A 24,784-nucleotide genomic window follows, 5' to 3' on the forward strand; every position below is an offset into this window, starting at 1 on the left:
TGGCAAGAATCAGACTAGAACCAAGTCAAGTAAGTGGTAGGTTTCCTCCTTAATGTAAATATCTTAATTTTTTAAAGACTGATACAGATTTACCAGGTGTTTTTATGTGTTGCAGGGCAATTGTTTGACTATTTAATTATTATTGACTTTGAGTCTACATGCTGGAAAGATGGCAAACGTCATTACAGCCAGGAAATAAGTAAGTGAAAATGTACTAATGTCTGTTAGCAATTGCATCTAAAAAAATGTTTGGCTTATTCAGCTAGAAAGTAATATAGCAATAATTAAAATGAGAATTTTTACTTTAAAAGGAAAACAGGAAAGAAGAGTCATTATTCACTTTATTAAGTGTCAGAAACCCTATATCCAAGTACCAACCATTTGTAACTTGAAATATAGATTATTAAATGTCATGCTCTATCATGTAATGTTGTATAGCCAGTTACATTAAAATTAGATAGGGCCATAAATTACCCTATTAGTTTGAAAATTAAATAATTTAATTTTAAGTTTCCCGTAAATAAGTGTTCTTTGCTATAATAGCTTAATTTAACACTCTGCTAGAATACATTTTGTTTGCTCTGAAATAACATTCATGCTGTGATATATTGAAATAATTATTATTCAGAATAGTATATTTTATAATACATAGGAAATGGAGAAATTTACCATTAATATAAAATCTGTGTCTGGGGGCTACATTGTCTTATTTATAGTATCTATGTTTGTTTAACAATCATGTCATTTAAATTCTCATGTAAAGCAACTTGAATCATTTATACAAATAACCTTTTTTTTTTTTTTAAATCTAGTTGAATTTCCAGCAGTTTTGTTAAATACTTCAACTGGAGAGATTGAATCTGAATTCCACATGTATGTCCAGCCTGAGGAACATCCAATTCTCTCTGAATTTTGTACTGGTTTAACTGGCATAAAGCAGGTACAGTCTTTATACTATACATAAGGATAAGATTATGTCACGGAGGTCATGGAAGTCACAGATTCTGTGACTTTCAGAGACCACTGTGACATTTTTCACTTCAGGGCAACGGGGTCAGACTATCAGCTGGTGAGGGCCCTGGAGCCCTGAGCCAGGGGTGGCGTGGAGTCCTGCAGCTCTCAGTCATTGTGGGTGGAAGGAGACCCAAAGCTCTGAGCTGCTGGCTCTAGAGCTCCCAGCCACCGCAAGAAGCCTGCGGTTCCCAGCCATTGTGGGTGGTTGGGGGCCCTGCAGCTCCAAGCTACTGTGGGCAGCAGGGGACCCAGAGCTCTGAGCTGCTGGCCCTGGAGCTCCCAGCCACTGCGAGGAGCCTTGTAGCTCTGAGCCGCTGCAGGTGTCCAGGGGACCCAAGCTGTCAGCCATGGCAGTGTCAGGTCCTGGACCCCCCCATCTCCTTTTGCAGCGGGGCTCAGGCTCTTGTCCCTTCCCAGGCTTCAGTTGTCCCCCATCAATCACCATCCTACCTTTTTACTAAAGGTCACAGACAGGTCATAAGCTTCCATGAATTTTTGTTTATTGCCCACAGTCTGACCATGACTTTTACTAAAAATAACCATGACAAAATCTTAACCTTAAATATACATTACAGGAGGTTTATAATTTAGTTAAGAATTTTTAGGACCTTAATCTTGGAAACAGTCCTGTTCACAGCTGTGCAGAAAGATAATTTTTCTGGCAGTCTAAAAGTGCATATATTGTTCTTTGAAGTTTAAGCGTGAGATGAATATACTAACAGATGTTTATATGTGCATTTTGTTCTATCCTATCAAGAATCAAGTTGATGAAGGGGTTCCTCTAAACATTTGTTTATCACAGTTTTCTAAATGGATTCAAAAGATACAAAAGGAGAGGAAAATTATTTTCAATTCAGATGTTTCAAGCCATTCTGTTTCTGAAGCAAAATCATGTACCTTTGTTACTTGGTCAGGTAAAGAACAGTTTACGTTTTTTTGTGCTGGAATAAAAGTGAAAGACTGATGATATGGGTTAGACTCTGGCATTGTATAAGCAGGTGTTAATGCAAACTTTTGTACCACAGCTCTGTAGTGGGTCATAGTGCTGACTTTAGGCCTCAGACTTACATCATTCCTGCTGTCTCTATACAGGGTCTCTGGGAGCATATACTGTCAATCAGTGCCACGTTGTTGTGTGTTTATGATGATGATACATATTGTTGGGACTAGACCAAAAATATGAAATGCATTTCATTTGTGATTATTTACCCTGCGGTGCTCCCTGTGTCTTTGTCTCCGGGTTCATTCCACATTTCCTTTGCTTTATATTCACCATGTAATGTCACTGTACTTCTGAGTTAAGACAGCTGGCTGGAAGGTCCTTCAGAACCTGTCCAACATAATTCCTTAATCAGGTCACTGTCAAGTGATTTATGTCACTTGTTTTCTCTGATGCCGAGTTGCAGTGATTCTAATACTTCTAGACGAAAAACAAGACTCCAGATTAACATTTCAGTTTGTATTTCTTGCATGGGAGTGCAGGAAACTACTAACAGGCCAGGGTTCTGTCTTATTTATATATGATTTAAGCCAACTTTGGGTCCAGTTATCAACAGATAAATGTAATGCCTTCAATAACTTGGCCAGTCAGTTCCCCATATAAGGAAAACTGGAAGCATTCTGCCTGCAATGATTATTTTGTAAACAATTTTGGTTAGTATATCTTGCTAATCTATTAAGTGTTTTTTTATCAAATTCTAGTTTATTTAGATTTGATCAATACACATACTTGGTAATCATGAAAATAAAGAGTGAAAAGTTTTTTTTTCTCTCTCTTGTGCAGACTGGGATCTGGGTGTCTGTTTGCAGTATGAGTGCAAAAGGAAGCAGCTGCGAAAACCTGATATTTTAAACTCCTGGATTGATCTCAGAGCAACATACAAGGTGAGAGAATCAATAGATTATATGGAAATTTTTCACCTCCACCTTAAAGGATCAAAAGTAGATCATGTATGTTCAAGTAATTAGGGTTACCTGTTTGTTCCTCCATACACATTTTATAGGTCAATAGAAAAGAATGATGTATGCTTCAGAGTTATACACATTTTAATTCTAGAAGGCTTGATTTTACAGACCAAACCCGATAAGCATCTGTATCACTTGTTATGCTGTCAGTAGGCCTATGAGAAATTTTCCAGCTGTTTTGACTTTCCTGCCCTCTCTTGCTCTCCCTGCTTTTTTCCTTCTCTGGTCAGTCATGCTTCCATTACTGCTTTCCCTCCCTAGCTAAAACAGAGTGAGCTTCCACTGCTTAAATGGCACAAGAATTGGGATTTGCCAGTGAGGGCATTCTAAATAGCATGACTGGTATTGTAAAAATGAATGATGATAAAATACTCCTATCTGTCTAGTGTAAAATCATCCATGACTTTCTAGTCACTTCTCATTTACTATAGCAAATTGCATATTCTGTGTTGCTTCTCTGCAAACACGAAATATTAGGTGTTTCTTGGAATACTTTGTTTTCCATTTCAAAGAAATTTACACCACAAACAACAACTGAAATGAACAGACTGATGCAATTTATAGTAATGTTCCCAAAGGCTATTAAGTTACTTTTGTTTAGATGCAAACTGTACAATATGTAACTGAAGAATTTGAGAGGGTGAGGCAGCATGATTTAGCACAAGATTGGGAAACTAGAGTTCTGGGTTCTTTCCAATTCTGACTTGTTATATGGCAAGTCATTTTATCTCTGTATGCTTATTTAACCTATCTTACCTCACTAGGTCCTTGTTTGATTTATTAGTTTTAAGGTGATATTTCTGGAATTGTGTGTACTTCACAGTGAATTGATTAATATAGAACATTTTAGTAATGTATTTTTTTTCTTAGCTCTTCTACACTAGAAAACCACAAGGGCTAAATGGTGCTTTGCAGGATCTGGGTATAGAATTTGCAGGACGGGAACATTCTGGTGAGTATAACATGACATTGTTAAAAAATCTGTTTCATAAAGTTAATCAAAGTACAGCAGTTATAACCCTAATTATTTCCATGTTATATAATGTTCTTCATTATAAAAATAAAAACAATCTGAATAATAGGGACTGGGTGATTCAGGACACTGGGCTTTTCATTTCTAAGATCTGATTCTGCAAGGTGTTGAGGCACAGAACTCCCACTGAAGTCAATCACAGTGCTTTGTATAGAGGACTTGCAAGATTGGGCCCTAAATTACTCGTGCAAAAAGGACCAAATGGTAGCTGTTAATCTGTTTACATCACAAAAAAGATTAGCATAGTTTGATCTTGATATTTGGCACAGCAGAGAGATCCCTAAAGATTTGAATAATCAGGGAAATTTCCACCCACACAGATTGTATCTTTCATGGTGGGGTGTGAGGGAGCTTGAACTGCCACAGCCCATGCTGTGACTGTTCGGTGGATGGATAATTTTCAGTGTTGTCTATATCCCTTTTAACAAGCACTAAATTCCTTAGCTCTCACCTAAGTCATTAGGCCATTTGTAATTACTATTCCCAGTAGCACATTAAAATAACAAACAAAGTATTATGATAATATGTCTTCTGAAGGGTTGGATGATTCTCGGAATACAGCCTGTCTTGCTTGGAGGATGATCTGTGATGGATGTGTGATGAAAATTACTAAATCTTTGGATAAGGTTAGTGACTTCTTCATATCTTCCTTTCTTCTTGCCTCAAGTCCCGGAGTGCAGACAAAAGGTGAGTTCATTGAAAAAACAAAACAAACATTTTAAATTTGAATTTAATCTAAGGCATCCTTGGCAGACTCTCTCATTTGTCATGTACATTGATTTGTAAAACCTGATGACATCTATTTTTCAAAATCTTGGATTTGTTTATGGAATCCCTAGGTACATCCAAAGAATAATACAGTGTCCAGATCTTTGAACGTGAACATTGAAGAGAATCCATTTGGAAGTAATGATGGTGCTGAAACTTCATATAAAGATAGAATTTGCAACAGCAGCTATGTAGCTGAGAATGAACACAATAAAATTAATAAAATGGTTATAAACTCCAGTGTAAAGGTAAAAGACCAGCAAGAATTCAGTTCTACAAGTTCCTCTGCAAATGCCCATGTTGTGTCTAGAAGCAGTGCAAAGATTGATGAATATGGTCAAACCCAAAGCTCCTTAGGTCCACATATTGGCAGACTTCCTGTTCCCTTTGGACAGCTACGGGCTCCTCATTGTAATCTACTGACGGGCATCCAGAATGGATTAAGTAATGGACATCTTAGTTCTACTTCCAAATGTAGCTCTTCAGTACTTGGTTCAGGGCTAGTGCTTGTCTCCACTACTATTTCCTCTGTTAATATCTCTAATGTAGATATAAGTACTAGTTCTGACTGTTTATCTATGTTGGCTGATTGGGAGGATGTAGCTTTAATACCAGAATCACAGCATGAAGAAAATACAGACTCTGTGAAGCTTAAAGATGACCCAAATACAGAGACATTATCAGTCTCTGGAGAAGTGATGGTTTCAAAAGAACCAGCAATTATGAATTCACACTTTAAACAATTGGGGGAATGTACTGAACATTTGAAAGCTTCTAAATCCATAGTGTACAAAAGTCCTAATACTATGATCTGTGATGTAGGAATAGCCCAAAAGGAAGCTTTAAATGGTTCTATGTTACCATCTGCAAAGGTAAATGCTACATTATCAAGCATAATGTTAACTGGAAATCATTCCATACCTTTCTCTCAGACTCCTAAGAGGAAGCCATCTAGTCCAAAAACTTTACCTCCAGCAAAAAAACAGTCATTCACTGTACATGAAGATGAAGTTGCATCTTCTGATCAGTCCCTACCTTTGAGAAGTTCAAGTTCATACAAAGTGCCTTCTGTTATCTTAAACTCCTCAGTCAGCCAGAACCAATCTTTAAGAGCTGTGAAAAGTGAAAAATTGACTCCACCCTTATGTAACTGTGGGCGAAGAGCTAAAAGACTAAATGTGTCCAGTGCTGGTCCAAATCATGGCAAAGTGTTCTACAGTTGTCCTGTTGGAAAACATGAAGGGAAGAAGAAAGGCTGTGGATATTTCAAGTGGGAGCATGTGCTTCTAAAGGAAAAAACCACTAATACTATTTCTACTCTTTCCACTACTGCAGTTGGTTTAATGTCTCCTGGAATAAGCTCAAATTCTTCAGGAAATTCTCACAGGAAATATCTGGGTCTCAGACCTTCTATGAGAACTTGAATATTATTTTTTGTCCATCTTAACATTTGCTATGTGCTAATAGGTACTACAAAAAGATAAGCAAATGATGCCACAGATTTAAATTTCATGAGGATTGGGCATAAATGACCTTGCTGGGCTACTTCAGATCGAAATGGAAACTTGTGAAGCATATAGGGATACATACACTAAAATACTAGAAGCAAAAGTGGCAACAGAGGACAGACATTGACAAGTTGAGAGAATGTGAGGAGGTTAGCAAGGCTAATATGAAAATATAAGCTGCTGGTATCCCAATTAAAGTTTTTATTCTCTTATCAGGTATTTTAGATTTTATTTTATCAGCCCAATCCTTAAATATCAGTGTTTACGATACAGATTTTGTTTACATGACTACATTTTTCTAAAAATGCATCTGTATATAACGAATTCTTTACAATGTATGCATATGTCTTTAACCCTTTCTGTCTCAGAAATGACACTTAAAGTAGTAATGATGGTTTTAAAATTATTTTATAGTCTTTATTACTGAAATGAAATAAAGATAAACTTAAATTCCTGTGACTCTTGAGTAAATAAACTTAAATACCATAGCAAAAATGTTAACCCTTCAGCTGATGTAACATTTCTTTTTTATCAGTCTATCTCCATTCTCATGCTCATTACCATAGTATCTGGGACAGTCAAAGGTTGTGTCAAGGCAGGTATTTATAGATATCAAAACATCATTTAATAACAGAGACTACCTTGTAAATCCACCCACTTTCACTCAATAAATACTTAAATTTCAGGACTTCCATAAGTGAAAACTCAATGTTGGGAAGGTTTTCCTACCCTAAAAGGAAATTTTAGGGGAAAGTATTTTTATACATCAACTCCAACCACCGCTTACCATGAACGCTGAGGAAACAAACGGTCATCATTGACTTGGAAATGTATGCCTATGACCTAGATTACTAATATACAGAGTTATGGGTACATTAAAAATGTATGATAGAAAGAGAAAAGGCTGTAGTAGAAAGGATGAACTAAAAAACATCTGAGAGCTGTGAATCAGGAGTATGCAAGCAATGAGTAGAGATGCTTATTGAATGTATATTAATTAAAACTAATAGATACAGAAAACTGCTTATGCAGGTTAATTTTCCTTACAAATGTTTTTTATAAATATATTAACACTTAAAATGAGGATAGCCTTGCATCACACTTGATTGCCCAGAACACAGGAGGAAATGAATGCAGGCAGGTACACTCAAATTTGTTTGCTCTAGAAGTTCAGACATGAACACTGTTGAATAACTCTGAGCTGGAAGATCATCTTGAATATTGAAATGCACAAGAATACACCATTTGCCCCACTTTGCTATTAAATTCTTATATCCAGCACTACCACACATAGTTTTTAAACTGCATGCAATCATGGATCCTGGTATCCATGTACCAGAACTTAACAGCATGTTTAGTAAAGTGGCCTGGAAATATGGACTATCCCGAAAAGCTAGTTTCAGTGTCACTTCGAGTTGGAAGATGCTATAGAAATAAATAGTGGTGTTATAAATTAGATGTGCTTGTTTGCATGTCTATTTTCCCAGCATGCTTTCCTAGTTAATAGCTAGTTCGTGGTACTACTAAGGTTGGAGTTTTGGAAACGGGTTTGGGGCTTACGACTTGTGTACACTATTTTTTCCTGTATGCTTTTGTAACTAGACAACTGGAGTTAAAGTTTTAATTATGATAAAGTTCTTTTTATACCTAGAACAAATGTGAAAGGAATGCTCACCAAGCATCTAACCTTGCATAGCCAACATTTTCACTAAAGTCAGTACATTTTATTTGTACGTACAATGCATGATGAGCCTCTAAATTTGTAACATTTGTAATAGGTCAAGAGAACAAAAAATGGCATCATATATCAGCAATAAATAAAATTGTTATAAGACCATTTTATGGAACATAAATACTAGACAATTCTAGGCTTTTCCCCACTCCTTCTGGCGCAATTCATTTCTTCTGATCTTTCCACTGACTGTCTTTGGCAACTGTTGAACGAACTCCACCTATTGGAAAAGAGGAGATACTACAACTAATACAATATATAGTAAGAGAAAGATTAAACTGCTCTCTCTGCATACAATATTTGCTTTTACCTCACTTTTACAGACATAGACATTAAATTGATCCAGTTATGGAAAATGAGGACCTTTTCCCTGGTATCTATTATAAGAACTTTAACTAAATGGACAAAAGTCTCAGCAATGGGAAGTTTAAGCAATGGAAAAATAGATTATTTTTGGATTATTAATAATCCTTGACTTTAGCTTTTAAAGGTTTGTTGTAGGCCTATGATCATGAAGTGATGTTTGTGATGTACTGAAACTTTAGTATCAAACTCTTAAAGATTCTGTTCCTCAGTTTGATTCAATGTCATATTTATGTTGGAAACATTTTGCTAGATGGTTTCCCACCATAGGAAAATGTGTAGTTTGAATAAATTTATTATTCTGAAGAATCTCCCAAAACTGGATTAAACAAAGTGGTAGACTTTAAAACATCAGCCACTTATATTTCAATTCATCTTGAAATAATGACCATTAGTTTGTGTCTTTATGACACTGTTACTATAAGTGTCCCTGGTTTAGTAATTTGTTCTCTGATGGGCAACTCTTGTTCCTAGTGCCCAGCCAGAATAACTGAACATCGTGTTGGGAAGCTCTTTGGGACAGCTCTTCTAGCTACTGCAGGTCACTGAATGTCAGTGTGGCCATTCTGTAGCTGCTTTTCAGCATCAGATTTCAATAACGTCTTCAGCTTTTCTGCCCTTCTCATCTTGAGGATGGTCTGTGGTTGGTAAGTTTGTATTATGACAAATCACTTTATGCCACCACCTAGAGAGCCTATAGATGTGGCCATACAAGGCCCTTCCATGCAGTAGAAAAGCTAAAGAATTAGCCTTCTGAACCCTGCAGAAAAAGTAGGATTTGTTCAGTGCAAACATCAAAATATATATATGTGGACTAAATGGATTATAGAATTAATATGAATGGCAAATATTCTACCAGACCATGTTATACAAACTCTAGAGTCTGCAGCACAGGATTTTTCTGCACTATTTCTAGATCATAGAATTCAATTTAACATTACTATAAATTCTTTACTGTAAAGTGGAGATAGGTAGAACTATGAAATTTAAACAAACATATTTGCTGTTGACCTGCTGAGGGGGCAAAGGGCGAGGATTTCTGTTTCAAATATCCATTGGCCCTTACAGTAGAGCAAATATAAAATTGTGAGTCTGGAGAAGGCAAAAGGATAATGTTAAGAGAACCTATTTAAGATAGGAATGCTGTCATTTTGAGGCAACACTGGAATCACAGCTCCCAAGTAAGTGTGTATTTTTTCAGGGTTCTGTATCCTACTGTGCATGTGCTCTCTTGCGCCCCCTTACTTCCTATCCATTTTCTAGGTTGCTATGCCATCCTCATCACTATGGTATATGAACATCTACAAAGGGTATATCGTATGTTTAATAAAATAAACATTGTGAGGTGTTAGAATTATAATTCACCACCTGTCCTCCATTACATTCTTGTGATTAAGCTTGGCAGAATTTGATTTGTAATTTTAATAATTTTGACAGATATCAATGTTTAGTTTTAAGAATTTTTTCACTCTATCAATTTCAGTTTTCACAGTGCACAAAGTTATGGGTTTTAAGCTTTTTATTTGGATTTACTTGCATTTTTCACAGTTGTGGAAAATTATGGGGTGGTCAAACAATAATTATTTAATGACAGTAGATGTTGAGATTCAAAAAGTTAAAACTTTATAACTGTTAAAACACAAATTGTCAACATCATGTTTCAAAATATACAAAGGAAATATCCTTAAATCAAACTCAAGTTCTCAAGCAGCATTTTTCTTACTTTGCTTGCCTTTACATTTAGATTATCATTGATGGAAATGTTTTTTTGGTTTGTGTGTGTATGATGAAATCAATGTTTACCAACATTTACTGATAGAAATCCAAACCTCTCAAGCTTGCTTATGATTTGTATGTGGGGGCGGGGTATAATAAAGTTTTTGTACATAAAGTTCTCTTATGCCACTTATTGACTAATTATAATGTAATTATTTAAAATACTTATGTTTAAGCATTTACCTTTCTAGGATACTTATATGGGGCAGTGACCTTTTTAACATGGTTCTGTAGCTCATCAATCAGTTTTTCTGGATCATGTGAAACATAGTCCGATGCCAAAACAACAAAGGCTTTCACTACCTTAAAAAGATTAAATGTTAATGAAACAAAATGCACATAATACAGTACAAGGTCTTAATGTTTAACAAAATTCAGTTGCTGACAAATTACAAATTAATTAATTTACAGTACAGATATGAACAGCTCCAAGGTGAGTGCCATATTAACAATTTGTCTGAGTTTGGCAGCTGTTTATGTGTAATATGCAGAAAGTGGAGTAAATTGCAGCCATCCTTATCTTTAATTTGCAATTTCAACTTCTAGGAACTATAAGTCCCAGTATGAAAAACTATATAAGCAATATGACTGCTCAGATGACGATATGGCATGTTGGAATGTGGGGCTTCTCTGGGCAGCACCTACGTATAAAATGGAGAGAAGATTGCAATCACTTGGCTATGCAGTGATTGCCCCACTTCAGACACCCCTGTGTCTAGACAAACATTAAAAATGGGCTGAGTGCTTTGATGAACATTTCAACTATTTTTGAACATTAATTTTAACATTAGCTTTAATCAAACTTTTAAATCTGTTCTTATCAGTTTAATATCTGATATGTTCTCTGAGGACTATATATTAAATGGATTTTTGGAACAGGGAGATGGAATAGTAGGAGTTCGCTCCATCTACTCCATGCATCGACCTGGTATTGCAGTACCTCCAGAAACGGGGAGACTTTTGTGGTTTAAAAAAATAGAATTAGTTTAACTGTGTTTCTCTAACAAGGTTGACTTTGTACTGCTTCTTTTAAGCTGAGTCTTATAACAGTTTTATTCTGAATTCTTTAGGATTTTGGCTTATTTATGATGAAATATTGCTAGAATTTTCTCCTGTAATTTTGAGAGTATATAAAAGTAAGCTTTTTTCCAGTTGCGTTAGGATTCTGTTTTAGGCTTTTTTAAAAATACATATTTGTATAAAAAGTCCAAACACAATTAAATCCTTTACCTCTCCTCTGATGGGATCTGGGCTGCTGACAACAGCTGATTCTACTACTGCTGGGTGTTCTATCAGCGCACTTTCTACTTCAAATGGTCCAATACGATATCTGTAAAATGAAGAAAAGGCTTTTATTGTTATATATATTTATTAGTTGGTAAAGTGTGCATATAAAACATACATTCAACTGTGTGCTGGCATAATTTGAGTCTAACATTGTAATGGATGCACACACAAATTGTTACCCAGCAGAATTGATGACATCATCAGCTCTTCCAACAAACCAGAAGTATCCATCTTCATCCACAATCCCCCTGTCCCCAGTGACATAAAAATTTCCTCGAAATGTTGATTCAGTTCTCTCTGGATCATCCTAGTAAACATTAAATTGTATTTGACAAATATTAAACTGCCTGCAAATAAAAGAAATTAAACTCTACTGTATGTAGGAAACTGATACTTATTTTATTCCAGCATTTAATTTATATTATGGCATAATTTAGCATGCAAAAACTCAGCCTTGCTGAATAGTCCATGTCATAGTAAAGTACCAGCAGATTCTAACAACTAGATGTTTTTTCAAAAATAGTTCATATTCATAATTTTGGATTGATACACAGCCCATAATTCAGGAAATAAAAATAATAAAACTCAACAGATGGGAAGTGAATATATAATTGTTGTGGTTTATGTCTTTGACTAGGTTTTAGAATTGTGTTTTTAATCATAACGAACTACCCAAAATATGCATCTTCGCCTACCATATTAAGTTTATTTGGGGGAACATTTCCCAACCCTTATTTTCCTTTTTGTCTCCCCTCTCCCCTATCAAAAAAAAAGATGTGATTTGGGCTAACGAAGGGGTGCATGCAGCTCCCTCTAAAGCTAACTAAACTGACTCCTGGATTGGTTGGAGGGCATTAATTTCCTCCCCTGCTCTCACTGCACTACTGGGATGGCCTGGTCACATTTGGTCTTAATAAATGAAAAGATGTTAGCTTTTAATTTACTCTGTATTAGCAGTAAAAAGAAAGTTGCATGTTGCTTCTTATTTAGCATTTTCTCTCTACCATACAATGTATCATATTCGAGTTTTTTTAAGAGAGACCCTGTTAGTGTGATAGCCTTCTACTGCACCTGCCATCTGGAATAGCCTTCCTGTATCTTTTCACTTTAGTGAAAATCTGTTCTGAAAATAGATCTCACTTGACAATTCTTTTAGTTTTCCTCTTTTGCTATTATTTATCCATGTAGCTGTAGTATTTATCTTTGTAAACTGTTGCGGGGTACAGTCTGTATGAAAGAGACTTTGTAGATACGTAGGCTTGGTCTACACTGCTGGCAGGTTTTGGCAACAGTCGACGGGAGATACGCAAGCTACATAGAGAAGCTTGCGTATCTCCCGTCGACTTCCTAATTTCTACTTACTGTGGCGTCCACACTGTGCTGTGCTGATGGGAAATGCCCTCCAGTTGATGCAACATTACTCTTCTTGCGGGGGGTGGATTAACAGCATTGATTTCTGGATCGATTGAGTGGGTCTCCACTGCTGCTCAATCGATCTTGCAATTGCTCCTGCGCTGTCAACAGTGCTGCTGGCAATGTAAATATGCCCTTAGATTGTAAACTCGTTGAGGCAGAGATCATCTTTCTGTTGCGTTAGTACAGCACCATGCACAACGGGGATGGAATCTTGAGGAGTTATCACAAATACAAATAATAATAATGTCTAATTTCATAATCAGGATTGTATTTCAATGTCTGAATAGTAATTGGATTTTATAATCTTTTTGTTCAGAAATTATGAGGAATTTTTTAACAGGTGTGCAACTTAATTTGGAAAGCTCCTTACTATGTATCGAGTGAAAAGACAAAAAGGTCTCATAGGTTTTGCTTTGATGGCGATATATCCTTCTTCTCCAGGAGGCAGAATATTGCAGTGCTCATCTATGATCTAAACCCAAACAAAATACACTGTGTTATTACTTTGGTGTTTAATTTATACAATAATTTTCATTAAACTAATAAAACCTGCATGTTTACATTGAAACACTGAATTTAAGAAATCATTAATAGAATTGACTATAACCAGCAAAGCCAGCTTCACTTCCCAAATGAAACAGAAGACTAATAAATACTAAGTAACTGTACTTTGCATAGCACCTTTCACCTGAGGATTCGAAAGCACTATGCAAACATTAATTAAGCTTAGTAACACCTAAGTGAGCAAAAAGGAAATAACAAATGATCAGGGGGAAAATTGAAGCACAGAAAGGTGCCCAGAGACTTGTCTGTATTAGCAAGTCAGTGCTGGAATATGAGCCAGCAATTCTGGTCTAACCAGTAGATCATTCCTTTCCAATATCCTCTAACTAACTCTTCCAGTGAGAATGGTGTAGGGATATAGTTCAGTCACTCAAACCACATATATCTAGTTCAATGTATCATATGCATTTTTCTAGAGAGAGTTTCTCATTTGTTATCATATTCGTCTCTATGTAACTATTAAAATCTCCCCCAAAAGAAAGATTTTTAAGAGAGAGAGCCAGAGATGGGTCCTATCTTAAGAATAAATGCAACCTAGTTTTGTTTCCTCTACTGACTGGCTGGTTTTTACCTAGGACCCAGCAAGAAATTTCACAGACTATCTACTGAAAATCCATATAATGCAATAGAAGAATCTGCCTTTCTGAAGTTCTAAACGAAAAATGATTCAGCAAGAAAAAACTCCTCTCTTTGTCTTCCCTAGACTTGCTTGAACCTCCATGAGGAGAAATCAGCACCTTCTTGCTTGGAGAAAAATGTCCCTCGGGCTCAAAGATATGATAAATAATACCTTGACATCATATGCTGGAGACGGCCTTCCCATAGACCCTGGTTTAATTTTCATTCCCTTGAACGTTCCACAAACCAGCACCTATACCAAAAGGTTTTTAAAAAAGTAAACTGCAATCCCAGCTATTCCGTTTTTAATTTATATTTAATATAGTCAACTAGTCTGGCAAATAAAGTTACAGTATATAGCGCCTTCTCTGAGAAACAACAATTAACACTTCATTATAATCATACTTTCAACATGTCTATAGGCCAAAATCTGCCCTCAGAATTATGCCTACAGCTCCAACTGAAGTGAATGTGTGTTGTGAATGTAAATCTTTAACAAAGGCAGAATTTCACCTGTGAAAAAGAGGAATATGCCTCTGCTGTGTTAGGTCCCAATCCAATCCCCTTGAAGTGGGAGTTCTGGATGACTTATTAAAACTAGATTTTTCTTTCCATCATCATTTATTTTTACAATTGCTTTTTCTCTCTGAAAGATGACATGACTGTATACTATTTTTTCAAACACATTTCCTTAGCAGGCTGAATAGCATTTATTTGTGTCTTTAAAGCATCTGAATGTACCGTTTCTGTCTGGCCATAACCTTCGTAGATATCCAGCCCAGTTTGTTTTTTCCACTGATCCATCACTTGAGGGTTGATTGGCTCCCCTGCACTCACACAATGCTGCAGACTCTTGAATTTATAGCTTTGAATGGAAGAGAAAAAGGATAATCAGATTTTTAAATTGGTTAAAAATGCCACAGTGAGGAAATAAATATAAAAGGCAGATTTGATTCTTTGTGTCTCTTAGTAGAAATGTGTCAAAAAGAGTTGATTCCTGCAAAGGAATTAGGATTTTGTGAGAAAATGATCAGATCTTAGATCACATGGTTTGCTGTGCTGGCTTATGCCCTGAAGTATGAGGGTTTATATCCTTCCATTTTTTTTGTCCTGTATATCCTTCTTGTTTTTTTGTTGTAAGGATTTAAAAAAAAACACACTACTGTAGCCCTGGATCCTCTCTCATCCATACAAAAGTAAACTTTTTCTTTTTAATCTCTTGGTCTCAATGATATCTTGTGGCAATGAGTTCCACAGGCTAATTGTTCACTGCGTGAAAAGTAGTTCCTGTTATTAGTTTTAATGGATCAGTCCTGAAAATTACTCTATATGAGCAGTCTCCTATGCCTATGTGGTGCCACACTGATTTCAATGGAGCTCTGTGTACATAGACCCCGGTACCCACACACAGCTCTTTTGAAGTCAGTAGGGTTCCATGTAGGTGCAGCACCTGTGTGGAATCACCACTTGATCAGCATCTCAATTTGCTGCTTTCCAATTTCATGAAATGGCTTCTTGATCTTGTATTACTAGAGAGGGTGACTGGAAATGGCTGATCTACCTTCAGTGTCCATTCATTATTATATCCCTTTATCATGTCTCCTTTCTACAGAAAATATACATAAAATATTTATTGAGCTCAGTTCATTCTAATGTAATTGCATGAAGTTAAACTAAAGAGAAGTTGGCACATTGTGAAAGAATGCACGTTAAAGCTGCAAGTTCAGCATTTTACAAGATGTTAAAAGTAAAATAGTCTTTCTTACCCTAAGCTTTCAATAGGATTTTAAAATAGGGAAGTGTCTTGGCATTCAGCCCTAATGATATTATCAAAAGCTTATTCATGCCGTCATAGCATTAAGTCAGAATCACCAGTCCTTGTACATTTCAGCCAAACCAATTTGATACAAACATATTCTTGTAGTTACTGTATTCCAGGAACACCAGTAATGGGGGAAAATATTTTGATTGCCCTACCAAAGTGGTCTGCCTGTAAACAAAGACTACAAAACAAAGCTTAAGATCTGATTAGAAAAGTGCATTTCCATAATAAGACTCAAAGTCCTGTCAGTGCTGCTAAAATGCTTTTCAAAGTCTTATTCCATTTCAGTGTAATTTGCTACATTTATAGGAGTTATATTATCCCCACGTCCCATATTATGGTACTCTGCTGACTATTTCTAATAGGTAAAATTCAAGACCGAGAAGTACACAGCAAAACTTCTGTTCTGTTGCACCATTGTAAACCTTGAGTAACTTCACCTAGCTAAAAGAATTTGGCACACTGTTTTGGTAGAATATGATGATCTAATACGATAAAATACTTTTGATCATCGTTTACCTGGTCAGATCATGCTGCACAAGCATTCGATAAGCAGTTGGAGCAGAACAGAAGGTTGTTATGGGAAATCTGGACAGAGTCTAGAGAATTTAAAATAAAAACTCTAAATGTTGCAACCAGAAATAACAATGCTTCCCCCAGTTATTTGAATCCCAAGGAAATCTGACATGTAAGATATGCATGTATTTAACTAATAGATTTATACAATTTATGTAACACGTGAACATAATGTTGACAAGCTGTGAAAACACATCTAGTGTTGAATTCATAAATATTATTTCATCTTTAAATAGCTTTTTCTTAAAAATTGCAAATTATTTTAGTTAGCTTCACATTCCGAGCATCTTATCACAGAAGGTTTTGCATTCTGTCTCAAAGTATTTCCTTACAGTTCTTTTTACTCAGAAAACTGGGCATCAGCAGTATTAGCTGTAAAACATCCCCCAAATATTCCGACACTAGCTGGTGTTTTCCAGCCATCAGAGTAACAAAAATATGCAATTTTAAGGATGCTATATTATAAGAGTAGTTTCAGTGAGGAGAGCATAGTAGCAGAGATGTGGAATATCCCATGTGAAGTGAATGATACTTGGCTATTTGTCATAGTATTCAAAGTTGAGTATGCAGGATATTATACAATATACTACCGATGCCAATTTATAAGGTTAAACAAGGTCAGTCTTGTAGCAGTTCCACTTTTCAGTGTTGAAATATTTACAGTTCACATGATTGAAATGCCATACAAGATGCTCATTTATCCACTTGTTTTGTTCACTGTGTAATAAGAAAACTCCAAAGGGTCCAAATATGCTTTACAAGTTGTGGTTCCATTCCTGCAAATGCTTGTATGTGTCAGCTTCACTTTATGATGAATACTAACTGTTTGCAGGATCGTGCACTGTAACTAGGGTTTTTGTTTTGGGGGTTTATTAATTTCATTTTTCAGGGTTTATTTTTAGCAATTTTTAAATTTTATGTAAATGTCCAAAAACCAGGATTTTAGGGGCTCTCTCTTTGTATATATTGTAATGAGTAATGTATATTATATGTATTCGTCAATATTCGAGACCATATTTTTGTAAATGCAAAATAACACACAATAAAACAAAAAACAACTTTCTCTGCAGCAACAGCTTCTGTGACTTTTGTCCATGCGGCTGGGCCCAGCTCCCTGCTTTGGGCATTTCAACTTCGAACACAGAGTCACAGCGCCACTCAGCTTTGGCCCATCTGCCCCTCCATGATGTGGAGGGAGGGAGCTAGGCCAAATCTGAGTGAGTGGGATTGTGACCTGCTCATGGGGTTGCAGCACCTGACCTCTCACTTGAATTTGGCTGGCAGTCCCCTTTTCATGATGGAGGGGCATCTGAGCTAAACCTGTGTGGTTCTGTGACCCCATGCACCAGCTTGCAATACCCAGAGCAAGGAGCTGTTCCCAGCCCAGTGGGACAGGAACTCCAGCTACAGGGTGGGTTCTCTCTGCAACGCACCCCATGGCCTCCTACCCTCTGGGGGAACATCTGACACCCCCAGGAACTCCGATCCCAGAGGGAGGACCCAGTCCCCCATCCCTCTCAGGCCTCCCATGATAAAACTAAAGAAAAGAAAATTCCCAAAAATTATAAAAAGAATGTCACGGGGCTTTGCTCAGTACAGACCGCAATGAGTAATCTCTTTGTCATGCTCCCTAGGGCACTTTAACATACTACTGTTTCAAATGGCACTATGTTAATGCACACTAAGGAAGGTTTAGTGTGCACCAGTAAGATCTACATGGACCAAATAATGCACAACACATTAGTATACTTTAGAAATCACCTCCCCATAGTCCACATGACTGCTCCATGTAGACAAGCCTTTATATACACGTAAGCATTTCCAGGGTTTTTCTGTTTACTGGATAAACCCTGATTTCTTTTTCTTTTAATCGGGGGTGTTTTACTGGTGTTTATCAGTGAAAACCTCAAATCACACACCCTAACTATAACATCTGCTGAGCAGAGCACTTAAGCACAAGCTCAAATCCCTTTTGATACCAATGTGATTCAAGCACCTAATGGAAGGTAAACGTGCTTAAGCAATTTGTTGAATCAGCTCTTATATAAATACATATCACTGCTGAAATGTGGCTGATGACCTCTTGGGTGAAGGGCTGCAGTCAAGTAGCATGCTGTCTGCTGTACAACAGGAGAGGTGAACAACTGGATGGAGCAGCAAGGGAGGCAAACCATGCTGTTAGGAAAATGCCATAGTTCTTGTCACTTACTTTTAGGACAGTGGTTCGGGAAAAACGAGGCATGTTATGTACAAACACACATGCCCCCTGAATCCATGGTGCAAAAATACTACTCCAAGCTGACTTTGCCCAGCCTGTGTCTGATGTATTCCAAAATATGTCAGAGGAGGTTAAATCCAGCCAGTACCTGATAAAGAAAAATCTGTAAACCATTTTTTAAAAATAGAGCAATTATAACAGCAAAAATATTACTGGGACAAACAAAGTCACTGTTTGTCTTGTCTTAATTGAGATTAGCAAACACCTAAGCAACAAACAAGAATGAGCCATCAAACATAGCAATTGTGTCATTATAGATTCACTTTGCATTTTTTTAATTAAAAAACTGCACCAGTACAAAGGCTTATGATGTCTCAAAACAGAGTATCCTGAATTCATATTTATGAACTTGTATGGGATTTTGTTTAGTTTGTTTTTCAGGAGGTAAGAGTTTCTTAATTTACTTACCTTTTATTAGGTGTTTTCTTAGCTGTGATTACTTGCCAGTCACAGTGGAATGTATAAATGTTATTTTCCCGAGGTAAGATATCCCATGAACAAGTGCAGGCTTTGCAATGTTCTGAGCTTTGATAAAGTTATTTTGTTTTTGTGGGAGATGTTCAGTGCATTTCTCATATACTGTGATAAACCCATGCCTTTATAAACCTTATAAAATCACAACGTTTCTCTCTTTATAAAGCTGCTTATAGACCCTTTATAAACCACCTGATCTTTGAAGATCCAGCAGGAAAGATTGGTTCCCTCCTTAATAGATAGTGTTGGATTTTTTTTTAAGATAAGAAAAGCAGCTACATACAACTGCTCTAATTCAATATAATCATAACTGGGTAGCGGAATTATTCAAATTATTTCTGGTCTCCTGGAACAATAAACTTGTCATGACTTAAATGAAACTGATATTTTCTAAGTTATTGAAACAGAGAGATATTAATGAAGTGCTATGCTTCCTTCACTTCTGCTATGTAACCATTTTGCAGAAATACCCACATGGTTTAAAGCACTTGATCCATACCTTCCATTTACAGTAAGTCCAATGCCATAACTACTGTGGGAATGTTCAGTCATTTTTGGAGACCCTGTTGTTCCACTGGTAAAAAAGATGGTCACTGGATCTTGATTCCTTGTGGTCACACAGTTGTGATCAGCATTAGCAGTTCTTTAAAATATACAAGATGGTGAATAAAGAAAGTAAAAAATGTAACTTATGGATCCCAGATGATGTTCAAATAAATCAACTCCTGCAGAGTTACAAGAAACGGTGCTTAGCTGCAGTGAAGTAAGTAGCTTTTCTCCAGGGTTATCTTTTAGAGTGGTGTGAATACATGTAAAAAATAATTCACAGAACTTGGTTGCATATTAACAGGCCAGATGGCATGAGATCTGGCTTTAAAAAACAAACAAACTCCAAACTTTACACTTCAGTTGTCTCCTTTTTTCTCTCATCTGCATTTAAAAATTTTACATTAAAAGAAAATCTGATGATACTAATCAACTGAAAGGGATATCTGCAGGTAGGGGTGAGTCCCAGCTCCATGTGCTAAAAACAGAATTTTAGGCTAGCTTCCCTAAGTATGTATCTAGGGTCTCTGATGGGCTGGGCACTTACTCAGGATAGCTAGCCCATCTCACCACTCATGCCACAGTGGCTACCGTACCTATGTTCTATTTTTAGCATGCTAAGTCGATGAAAGCTAGCACGATTATTTATGCTCAAGGTGGGGATCACAGCCCTACCCTTAGAGCTCAGTAGTGAGCCTGGCAATATGCCAGGGAATAAGTGGGAGAGCACCTTGGCTCCACCCACCCATAACGTGCCAGTAAACACAGCTGAGCTGGGGGGAAGTGGGAAATGAGCTATACCAGGGAAATTGTTAGTCTAATTATGAAGAACTGAGTGTGAGCTTTGATCAGTATGTTCACACCTTTGTGAACTGGAATCATGGAATGAATGTTATCTGAACACAGCATTTCCCAGGCTCTTGAAAGCTGAGTCCCACCCACCTTAGGAAAATAAAACCAATCGTGCTCCATTTTAGCACCACTATGTTAGCAGGGCAGCATGGGAGAAACTAGCATCGCCAATGTTCTGTGCCAGCAACCACAAGCTAGTCCTCTGTGTCCTTCATGGGGGAGTGCTCCACACCTGGGGAAATGCTGCCTTAACATGTAATTTGCTGTTAAATACCGGTTTGTCTACTCTAAATACAAACAAAAGCCACAAAGGCACTGGCCTGTTTCTGGTTCCTATCAGTCATGATCATTGGCAATTTTTCCAGTGTTCACTTCTCCCCCTTCTAAAGAGATGAAAATGTTTTGCCATATTCTACATTAACACTTATTATTAACAATCCAACCACCATGCTTTCCTTTCACGTTCCTGTAGCACTTTGACAGGGCAGCTACTCACATAAATAGGTCTTTCAAGTTCAGCCATCCTTCCCTCTGGTCTTCTGACACAATTAGCTTGAATTTCAAAGACTGGCATTCGGACACAAGGGAATCTACAACTGGTGCCAAAACATCATCAGTGATAAGACACTTTGCCTTTGATGTTTGTAGTCTATGGAGCATATCTTTTGCTGTCAACTGTGTTGTCCCAGGAATAAGGACAATTCCTAGAGGAGGAGTCAAGTTTAAAATTTAGTAATAGGATTGTACAAATCTAGGAATTATATTCTTCTCATGTCACTCTTACTAGTAGATCCACTGGCTTTAGAGGTTTCATGTGTGAGTAAGTGAATAGGATTTGGCTCTATGTTTGTAAATATATTGCTTTTTCACAGAGTGAATTATAAATTAGGATCAATATAAATTAGCAAGTAATACCAAATCAAAATGTCTTTAGCATGGTGCGATAAGAGAAGCCAGTAATAGAAAGATTTCCCTCATATGGAAGTAGTGTACTTGTAAAAATGATGGGTTGAATATATATTAAAAAGGGTTGATGGGTTAATGTCTCTTAATAGTTTGATAGCTGCCCCTTCTTCCTTCAAAGTATCTCCTCCTTCCATTCCCACTCCTCCTCCTGGATCTCACATATTTTACTACGGGAGCAAATTAGCAACACAGAGAAAACTTCAAACCCTATATAAAGAGTTTATTCTCCAAGCCTGTGTATATATGTATATATAGATACAGATTATTAGAGATATGATTGGTTGTACTAGAGAGGGAGGACAGACTTGTGGATAAGGGTCTGGACTTGGACTCAGGACATCTGAGTCTCAGTTCTATCACAGATTTCCTACCACAGAGACCCTAGGCAAGTTGCTTGGGGCTTGATTTTCTGAGCACCCGTCCCTCCCACTGAAATGATTAAACTCTCTGTGCCTCATTTCCCCATCTGTAAAATATGGATAACACTTCTCTGCCTCACAGGGTGTTGTGAGAATAAATTATTAATATCCATGAGGCACTGAGATACTTTGGGTTTTATTAAATATTCAGACATAGAAAAGCCTGACTATTGAACAAATCCCATTGGCAAAAACTTGGCCACACTAACAAATATAAAAGTGTGCACAGTGCTATTGCTTTTGCAGGTAGGTATCTGGGTACATTTGCAGTTTGTCATGAGCAGTGAGAGGACCACGATACAGGCACATGGGGTATTAGGTTTTTGTTAATGGCAGAAGTAAAGTATCCCTGAAATCCAATAGTACAAATAAAGACAGATCTTGATATTAAAAGCATTCTTTAGCAGTACAGCACTGGTGTTTCTTATTACGTGTTTGTAGTTTTGACCTCATTAAGTACTGATTGTTGATGATTTCATTCATAATTGCCATTATTATTTTTACTAACCTGTTCGCATACAAGCCACATTTATTAACCACCACTCTGGTATCCGGGGTAGAATCAGCATAACTCTGTCTCCTTTCTGCAGACCACATACCTCAGAGAGTACATTGGCCACTTTTCTGGAGCGGAATCCAAGCTCCTCAAAGTTCCACCTCACCTCATCACCTTTATCGTTTACCCACCACAGGGCAGGCCTTGGAGGCCTCTTTCCTTCCTAATGAATAACATAGCATGTTGTAAGTGCTTAGATTGATATGCATGTAACCTTCCCTCAAGTCCAAGACAGAGAAATGTTCATTACTTATACATTAAGGGAGAAATCCTGGCCCCACTGAAATCTGTAGAGTTTTGCCACTGACTTCAATGGAGCTGGGATTTCATCCCTGATTTGGAATAGTCTATAAATGTCAAGTTCCCATCCTGAAGCTAACACATTAGATAATGAGAAAATGCTGCACAGTGGCTAATGCAGAAAACTGAGGGTTAGTTTGGATTGCCATGCCCACGTTTTCCAAGGTGGCCTGTAATTTTGGATTCCTCAATGTTTGGGGTTTGTACCCAGACAGATACCGGCAGCCTGAGTTTCAGATAAGTTGGCAAGTACCCACCGCTCATGTTGACTTCAACTGCAGTGGAGGGTGCTCAGCACTTCTTAAAATCAGACTAAAGGTCCAAAATCTAAGTACCCAAAATCGGAAGCTACTTTTGAAAATGCAGATCTAACCCTCTCCAAATCTGACTCTCCATTTGTAAACCAAAGTTACTGTGTGTGTTGGGGTGTTATGTGACTAAATTAACTGATGCTTGTCAGGTGTATTGAAATCCTTGGATAAAACTTGCTATTGAGGGACCAAGTGCTATGTATTAGTAGAGTGTATGTCATGCCTTGCCTGCCAGCTGAGATCCTGCATATCTGAGACACAGGGAATTTATGATATGTCTATGGATCTCATCCTGCATCTCTTCTCCCTGTTACTATTATTTGTATGATAGTCATGCCCCCAATCAAGACTGAGGTCCTTTTTTGTGTGTTGGGGTGTTATGTGGCTAAATTAACTGATGCTTGAAAGGTGCATTTAAATCCTTGGATAAAACTTGCTATTGAGAGACGAAGTGTTATTTATTAGTATAGGTCATGCCTAGCATGCCTGCTGAGATCTTCACTGCTGTGGGAGGGATCAGTACATACTAAGAACAAGTTCCATTTCAAAGTAATAGATAGTGTAATTGTCAGCCATAGGTAACAAGGTGAGAAGATTTTATTTGTGCATTTTAAGGAGTAAATCCTGCTCCTCCTTCCTTCTCCACAAACCTTTACTCCAGAAGTTGATTCTTGAAAAATGTTGCTTGCATCCTGCAAAAAGTTGTCTTTACTGCACAAGAATTATGACTTCATATTATGCTAAAGTGATGATTCAGTGTTAGCATAAATTTTACCACCCCTGTTTTTCAGACAGAAAGACTGAGACACAGAGAATTTGTGCTACATCTATGGGTTTAATCCTGCATCTCTTCTGCCTGTTACTATTATTTGTATTACAATCATGACAGAGGTCCTTTTGTGCTGGATGTTGTACATACACATGGAGATAATCCCTGATTTGAAGAGTTTACATTCTAAGTAGACAAGACAGATGAAGGGTAGGAAGGAAATTTACAGATGGGAATTGAGGCATGGGGGGGTTAGGGCTTGGTCCACACTATCAATTTATGTCAGTATAACTAAAAATGTACACCCCTGAGCAACGCAGTTATACCAACTTAGCCTGTGTTGTAGACAGAGGTATGTTAAAAGGAGGTCTTTTCCCGTAAATATAGCTACCACCTCTCAGGAAGGTGGAGCACCTATGTCAAAAGGAGAAACTCTCCCATTGGCGTGAGTAGCATCTTCACTAAGTGCTACAGTGTTGCAGCTGCACCAGTGCAGCGCTGTAAGTGTAGACAAGCCCTCAGTGATTTACCCAAACTCACACAGAAAGACAGCGGCAGAGCTCAGATCTGCTAAGTCTCAGGGCAGTGTCTCAATCACAAGATCCTCTTTCCTCTGTCACTCATGCTCACAGTCTCATTGTACTGAGAGAGATTATTCAAGTAAGCAAGTGCTATGGAGTGGGCCCAAAAGCAGTGGAGCATCTAGAACTTGGGAATTCCTGGCTGTTAGTCTTATATTCCAACTGCATTGCTTCTCTGAACTGAAAGGGTTGCCAATCTGTAACCAGAAAGTATTATCACTTGCTTCTGCCAACTATGATTTTCCCACGATACCCAAAATGAAAATCTGAGCATAGGGAAGTTAAAGAAA

At 37.3% G+C, this 24,784-nt stretch overlaps 2 protein-coding genes and 1 non-coding gene across 9 annotated transcripts in view; 2 read left to right on the forward strand and 1 right to left on the reverse strand.

The window, feature by feature from the left end:
- ERI2 (ERI1 exoribonuclease family member 2) lies at positions 1–7,326 on the forward strand. The gene is made up of 8 exons (XM_067550999.1): positions 1–36; positions 116–199; positions 813–940; positions 1,772–1,928; positions 2,798–2,898; positions 3,850–3,931; positions 4,550–4,638; positions 4,852–7,326. The coding sequence occupies exons 3-8, from the start codon at positions 872–874 to the stop codon at positions 6,202–6,204; spliced, it is 1,851 nt and encodes a 616-aa protein (XP_067407100.1). The 5' UTR covers positions 1–36; positions 116–199; positions 813–871; the 3' UTR covers positions 6,205–7,326.
- LOC137155058 (acyl-coenzyme A synthetase ACSM3, mitochondrial-like) overlaps positions 5,876–24,784 on the reverse strand; it is a 25,449-nt gene continuing 6,540 nt past the window's right edge. For 3 of the 7 annotated variants that reach the window (XM_067551000.1, XM_067551002.1, XM_067551001.1), the window contains exons 3-14: positions 22,486–22,696; positions 21,089–21,296; positions 19,694–19,837; positions 18,652–18,808; positions 16,386–16,465; positions 14,786–14,909; positions 14,217–14,297; positions 13,233–13,334; positions 11,626–11,753; positions 11,375–11,489; positions 10,343–10,462; positions 7,278–8,240 (exon numbers count right to left, since the gene is read on the reverse strand). In XM_067551000.1, coding sequence (XP_067407101.1) covers positions 8,154–8,240; positions 10,343–10,462; positions 11,375–11,489; positions 11,626–11,753; positions 13,233–13,334; positions 14,217–14,297; positions 14,786–14,909; positions 16,386–16,465; positions 18,652–18,808; positions 19,694–19,837; positions 21,089–21,296; positions 22,486–22,696 — 1,557 coding nt within the window. In that variant the 3' untranslated portion in view covers positions 7,278–8,153. Of the gene's footprint in view, positions 6,005–7,277; positions 8,241–10,342; positions 10,463–10,526; positions 10,801–11,374; positions 11,490–11,625; positions 11,754–13,232; positions 13,335–14,216; positions 14,298–14,785; positions 14,910–16,385; positions 16,466–18,651; positions 18,809–19,693; positions 19,838–21,088; positions 21,297–22,485; positions 22,697–24,784 lie in introns of those variants that run through there. The other 4 variants (XM_067551003.1, XM_067551004.1, XM_067551005.1 and 1 more) reach the window with 4 other exon arrangements.
- LOC137155352 (U2 spliceosomal RNA) lies at positions 10,934–11,121 on the forward strand. Its single transcript, XR_010920439.1, has one exon. It is a non-coding gene; the product is annotated as a U2 spliceosomal RNA (small nuclear RNA).

Source organism: Emydura macquarii, unplaced genomic scaffold, assembly GCF_026122565.2.
Source record: "Emydura macquarii macquarii isolate MOO-44397 ecotype Brisbane River unplaced genomic scaffold, CSIRO-AGI_Emac_v2 contig_1348, whole genome shotgun sequence".
NCBI lineage: Eukaryota > Metazoa > Chordata > Testudines > Chelidae > Emydura > Emydura macquarii.

Coding starts and splice junctions, on each gene's coding strand:
- ERI2 (XM_067550999.1), top strand. CDS start 872: ATGTATGTCCAGCCTGAGGAACATCCAATTCTCTCTGAATTTTGTACT. Junction 2,899..3,849: donor ATCTCAGAGCAACATACAAG/GTGAGAGAATCA, acceptor TTTTTTTCTTAG/CTCTTCTACACTAGAAAACC. Junction 3,932..4,549: donor TGCAGGACGGGAACATTCTG/GTGAGTATAACA, acceptor TGTCTTCTGAAG/GGTTGGATGATTCTCGGAAT.